This window comes from Alosa alosa, chromosome 23, assembly GCF_017589495.1.
Source record: "Alosa alosa isolate M-15738 ecotype Scorff River chromosome 23, AALO_Geno_1.1, whole genome shotgun sequence".
NCBI classification, from domain to species: Eukaryota; Metazoa; Chordata; class Actinopteri; order Clupeiformes; family Clupeidae; genus Alosa; species Alosa alosa.
Genome location: NC_063211.1, coordinates 7,470,574 through 7,476,573, shown reverse-complemented (window position 1 = coordinate 7,476,573; position 6,000 = coordinate 7,470,574). Strand labels below are relative to the sequence as shown.

The following is a 6,000-nucleotide window of genomic DNA, read 5'->3' as shown; positions in this document are numbered from 1 at the left end:
GGGTTTGTGGTTGTGATGAGTTAAAGGTACCACATGCGGTTTTGTCAGTAACGCAACATGCGTCTGTTTTTTTGCTAACAGTTTCTGTCTTGTTTTTCCTTTGGCTACTGCAGGAGACTTTGAAATGTGATATCCTTGCGGTTGTGAGTCTTCGTAGCTCTGGCTGCCAATCAGTCTGCACACTGGCACACTGGAAACGCCAGTGTTGCCATGGCTACTATGGACGTGATTGCATGGGTAGGGCAACTACCACCTCTCTACTACCTCACACTCAATAACAAACAGTGTTACCACAATTCAGTGATTCATTTAATTTCTATCAGTAAGCTATACTGTACATAATAGATACACTATTGACATGGCAGTGTGTACTGTATCTATGGCTATCTAGCAGCAATGTTAATTGTTTGACTACATTCCTACTCTTCCCATGATGTTTTGCTAGCCTGTCCAGGAGGGGCAGAAACACCCTGTGAAAATCACGGGAAGTGTGACGAGGGTAGCCTAGGCAACGGCACCTGCACTTGTGACAAAGGTTTCACAGGCGATGCATGCGAGTTGTGTGAAGAGGGTCACTTTGGACCTGACTGCAAAGGTGAGACTTCCATAATGCCTTCTCCATTGGCAGCCGATGGCCTACTGGTTAGCGCTTTGCACTTGGTTGCAGGTTCGAACCCCGACCAGTAGGAACGGCTGAAGTGCACTTGAACAAGGCACTTAAGCCCTCACTGCTCCCCGAGTGCCGCTGTTGTTGCAGGCAGCTCACTGCGCCGGGATTAGTGTGTGCTTCACCTCACTGTGTGCTGAGTGTGTTTCACTAATTCACGGATTGGGATAAATGCAGAGACCAAATTTCCCTCATGGGATCAAAAGAGTATATATATACTTATACCTTTTTATTTTGCCACACTTTATTTCATCCGTCTTGCCAGCCCCAAAATGTTCTCCCAAGAATCATTCAAAATTTTTCAAAAATTAATCAATTTTTATTTTTATTTTCAGCCTGTAACTGCACAGTGAACGGGACATGTAACCAGGGTCGCCATGGCGACGGCAGCTGTTTCTGCAAGGAGGGCTGGATGGGGAAGCGGTGCGAGGCCAAACTGGGGTCCATCCCCATCTGCGACCCTCCTTGCGCTCCTAAGGGTGTGTGCAAGCCGAACAACACATGTGTATGCAAGCCTTTCTACGAGGGAGATGGGATCACCTGCACAGGTAAGACCTATGACAAACCTCAAACCTTCAAATGTAAAGGCTGTTGGTATTTAACAGAACAGCAGGCTCGGGAATCAAATACGACTGATCGCCCAGTGGCAACACTTCTTGAACCTTCTTGAACCTCTCAGTGTCGCAGTTTAACCGCAGTCATCAAAATGCTTTTGGGACTAAAATATCAATCTGTCGCTGATGCCGGTAAGTCTGATGAAAAGTAATTGTCTGTTCATTTTCTCTCTCCCTCTGGGTGACCTCTAGTGGCAGACCTGTGTAAATACTGGAATGGGGGATGCGCTGCAGGAGCCAAGTGTAGGCAGAGTGGGGAGAAAATCAGTTGTACCTGTCCGCAGCACCACAAGGGCGATGGCTTTGTGTGTACTCCCATCGACCCCTGTGCTGCCAGCGATAATGGAGGCTGCCACGAGCATGCTGACTGCAAAATGACTGCGCCTGTAAGTAGAGCGGTGTGTGTGTGTGTGTGTGTGTGTGTGTGTGTGTGTGTGTGTGTGTGTGTGTGTGTGTGTGCATTTGCATTTGGAGCTGCAGAGACACTGGAATCTGTTGGAAACTGCTCAGGATGTAGTAGTGTTACTTTCTGTTACTTATGTTACACTGGAGTTATAGGTCAGAAGTACAGTGTAACAGGCAATGTTAGTAAATGTCAGTAAGTGTTAGTAAGTGTGTGTGTGTGTGTGTGTGTGTGTGTGTTTGTACTTCATATTTACAATTTGTAGGATCATGAGTGCATTCAGCTGTTCTGTATTCTCGGAGTGTCAATGCAAAGGTAAAATCAATCTACTTCTGAGGGAGGTGTGGTGTTGGTCCAGCATCCCAATCAGACTTATGTCCAAATGCCTCTCTCTCTCTCCAGCTCACTTCCTGTCACCCTCAACTGTCCTTCAATGAAAAAGCCCTGCGACTATACTAATCGTACTAAAACAAAATCAACCAATCCACTCTTTGTGTGTCCCCAGGAAAGAAGAAGTGTGAGTGTAAGAGCAATTACATTGGTGATGGAGTGTTGTGTGAGCTGAAGGAACTGCCCCTGGATCGCTGTGCCCAGGATAATGGGCAGTGCCACTTTGATGCCCAGTGCACTGACCTGCACTACGAGGGTGAGCTTGCTGCCTTGCTCTTTCTGGGTGTGCCTCATGCATACTCTTCCAGCTCTACACACACATGCTCTAAAAATCACTCGTGTGTAGATACACACAATCTACACAGACCTCTACACGCTGTTCAACCCACGACTGTGTTTTTGCAACAATTGTTATGCGGTTTTTTTTTTTTTCTGGAGTACAAATGATGTGTTGTGTGATTTTGTTATTGCGACAGATAAAACGGTTGGAGTGTTCCACTACCGTTCACCTAAAGGCACATACAAGCTTAACTACACAGAAGCCCAGCTAGCTTGCAGCCAGGACGGGGCCACACTTGCAACATACATCCAGCTGTCATATGCCCAGCAGGTAAACACACTCACGTAAAGACACACATCGAGTCTCTCTCTCTCACACACACACACATACACAAATTCATGTCTGCACAGCTATCTCATTTTACACTGATAATGTCTTTCATTGGGCAACAATGCTCACAGTAAATACAAGCTAATCAATGTGTGTGTGTGTGTGTGTGTGTGTGTGTGTGTGTGTGTGCGTGTGCGCGTGCGTGCATGCATATATAGGCTGGTATGAACATGTGTGCAGCTGGATGGCTCTCAGGGGTTAGAGTTGGATATCCAACCACATACTCCAACCCCAAGTGTGGTTTTGGCCATGTGGGCATTGTGGACTATGGTGTGCGCAACAACTTGAGCGAGACCTGGGACGCCTTCTGCTACAGACTCAAAGGTAGCCTGACCCTCAGGTCCTCCGTGCCAGTCCTACTCTTTAGTCTCTAAGGAACACCACACCTTTAAAATACATTTTTAGAGTGTACAGCATTGTGTATTTATGAGGCATAAAATAATGTAAATGTATAAATAGTCATGCTTAAATAAATACTTGCGTTACTATTTTCACAAGTTTACAACCACTGCCTTAATCTCTGTGATGAACAGTCAAAAGACAACTAAACAGAAAATCAAACAGTTATATTGTGTGTGTGTGTGTGTGTGTGTGTGTGTGTGTCTGTCTGTGTGTGTCTGTCTGTCTGTGTGTGTGTGTGTGTGTGTGTGTGTGTGTGTGTGTGTGTGTGTTTCAGATGTGCAGTGTGCCTGTAAAGAGGGCTACATTGGGGATGGCTACAGTTGCACTGGGAACCTCCTGCAGGTCCTCAATTCTCAGCCCAGGTTCTCCAACTTCTTGGCAGTAAGTTTCCTCATTATTGTGTTTCAAGTGTCACTGCACCAAACTATAGTGTAGTACTTCTTTTACATTTTACAAAAATAGCAAGGTTGATTTTGGAGCTTTTGCCGTGGTGGGTTGTGGTGATGTATGACAAGGAGAAAAACTTGTGGGTGATATCAACATACATGTATCATCCATGTACATACAGTACAACTAAATGTCCACACAATAAAATACAGAATCTGTTGGGGTTAAAAAGACAGATAACAAAGGTATTTTCCATTATTTTATAATGTCTATGTCTATCCACCTGCCCAAACACTCAATAATCAGATGTCACTTCTGGACACAGAAGATGGAGTAGTCTGAAAAAGAAAAAAAAAATGCATTTGTATTTAGCACGTGCAGGTCAACCCCATTCTGAAAACACACTGAAAAGATACAGATACTGTGCCTTCAAAAACAATGCAGATTTCTTGGTTCACACCTTTGCACTTTGGAAATGGTTTCTCTTTGGCTTGCGTCTGGAGGTGCTTGGCGTTATTGTTTTTCTGTCTCTCCATCTCCTCCCTCTTCCTTTTGTCTTCATCACTCTGTTTCTGGAGCGTTTTCTGTTTGGCTTCCTCCAGTTGTTTTTTCTTCAGCTCTTCCTCTCTCTGTTTCTTTTCTGCCATTCTTTGACTTTCTTCCTCCTTCTTTTTAAGCTCTTCCTCTCTCTGTTTCTTTTCTGCCATTCTTTGACTTTCTTCCTCCTTCTTTTTAAGCTCTTCCTCTCTCTGTATCTTTTCTGCCATTCTTTGACTTTCTTCCTCCTTCTTTTTAAGCTCTTCCTCTCTCTGTTTCTTTTCTGCCATTCTTTGACTTTCTTCCTCCTTCTTTTTAAGCTCTTCCTCTCTCTGTATCTTTTCTGCCATTCTCTGTCTTTCCTCCTGTTTCTTTTTCATTTCTTCTTGCCTCTCATGTGCATTTTTCTTCTCCAATTCCATTTTCTTTTTAGCTTCGGACTCCACTTTCACAGACTCACACTTCTTTCCTTCTTCCATTTCTTCTCCCTGTCCTTGGCTGTCTGTCTCTTTTATTTCCATGTCTTTCAGCGTTTCAATCTCTCTTCTGCTCGCCATTTCAAGCTCTTTCTCTCTCTGTTCTTGGTTTTGCCTCTCAATTTCTTGCCACTTGGTGTTTAATTCCTTCACCCTCTCTTGCCACTTTCTGTCCATCTCTTGCCTCCGAATTTCCAGGTCTTTCTTCCTCTGCTCCACTAGTCTCATTCTCTCCATTTCCAGCTCCTCGTCCGTCTTTGTTACTTCTGCTTTCTGCTTTGTGTCTTGTCTCTCGCCTTCTCTCTCCATCTCTTCCCTCTTCCCATTTCCTTCCTCCAGTCTCTCTGTCTCTATGTCCACTGAGAGGTTAAACTCATTCGGTCTGTCTGCCTTTGCCTTCGTCACCCCCTCAAGTTCATTGTTTGTCCTTTCTTCCTTTCTTCCTATTTCTTCCTTTGCGCTCTGGCTGTCTGTGTCTGTTGTCTTGGTCGCTTCTTTCTGTCTTTCTCTCCCAGCCTCAAGCTCCTTCTCTCTCTGTTTTTGTTTTTCTGTTTCATTTTTGTTTTTTTGTTTTTCTGTTTCATTCTCTTCCATTTCCTCTCTTTTCTGCTCTTCAATCAGTCGCTCCTTGTCTTTGGACCTTTCGGTTTCAAAATGTCTCAATGAATCTTCTTGCCTTCTGTCTCTCCCCATTTCTTTTGTCATAACATCCTCTTGTTGTATTCTGTATGTCTGTATGCCTCTCTTCAATTCAGCCAGACAGTCTTCCTCTTTATCTCTGTCTCTCTCCATCAGGTTCTCTTTCTCGTTTACTGTGGTCAACTCCTTTGATTGATCTTTTTCTCTCCTTCTCTCACCTGCCATTAGTAGTCTCTTACTTTCTTCTTCCCTCAGTCTTGCTTTGTCTTTCTCAGTAGCCATGATCATCGCTCTTAACCTGTCCTCCTCTTTCTTTCTCTCAGTCTCCACCTCTTGTAGCTTAACTTCTTCCTCAATTAATCTTTCTTTCCCCTTTTCAATTGCTGCAAGTAACTTTCTCAATCGGTCTGCCGTTCTCTTGGCCTCTTTCCCCAGCGGTTCTCTTTTCCCTCTACATATTCCAGCTTTGCTGTTTCATTCTCAACTATTTGAGCCAACTCTCTGACATGGTCCTCCTGTCTCTGTCTCTCAGCCTCCAGCTTTTTGTTTTCTGCTCCTCTTCCCTCTGTTTCTCCTTCTTTTTCTCAAAAGCTACGGTCAACTCTTTTAACAGGCCTTCTTCTCTCTTTCTCTCACTCCAAACATTTTCTCTCTTTCTTTCTTCTTCTACCAGTCTCTCTTTTGCCTTTTCTATTGCGGTGACCAACTCTCTCAGTCTGTTTTCCTCTCGTCTTCTCTCTCTCTCTATGGTTTCTCTCTTCTTTTCCTCTGTTATCATCCACTCTTTTTGTTTTTCCAGGGTGATGATTATCTCC

General features: G+C 44.2%; 1 protein-coding gene across 1 annotated transcript in view; it reads left to right on the top strand.

Annotated features, from left to right (window-relative positions):
• Positions 1-6,000, top strand: part of stab2 (stabilin 2) — a 42,035-nt gene that overhangs the window by 31,130 nt on the left and 4,905 nt on the right. Inside the window, exons 55-62 of the mRNA XM_048235437.1 lie at positions 114-237; positions 446-595; positions 1,003-1,215; positions 1,474-1,668; positions 2,190-2,330; positions 2,551-2,684; positions 2,903-3,068; positions 3,421-3,527. Of these exons, the coding sequence (XP_048091394.1) occupies positions 114-237; positions 446-595; positions 1,003-1,215; positions 1,474-1,668; positions 2,190-2,330; positions 2,551-2,684; positions 2,903-3,068; positions 3,421-3,527 (1,230 nt within the window). The remainder of the gene's footprint in view (positions 1-113; positions 238-445; positions 596-1,002; positions 1,216-1,473; positions 1,669-2,189; positions 2,331-2,550; positions 2,685-2,902; positions 3,069-3,420; positions 3,528-6,000) is intronic.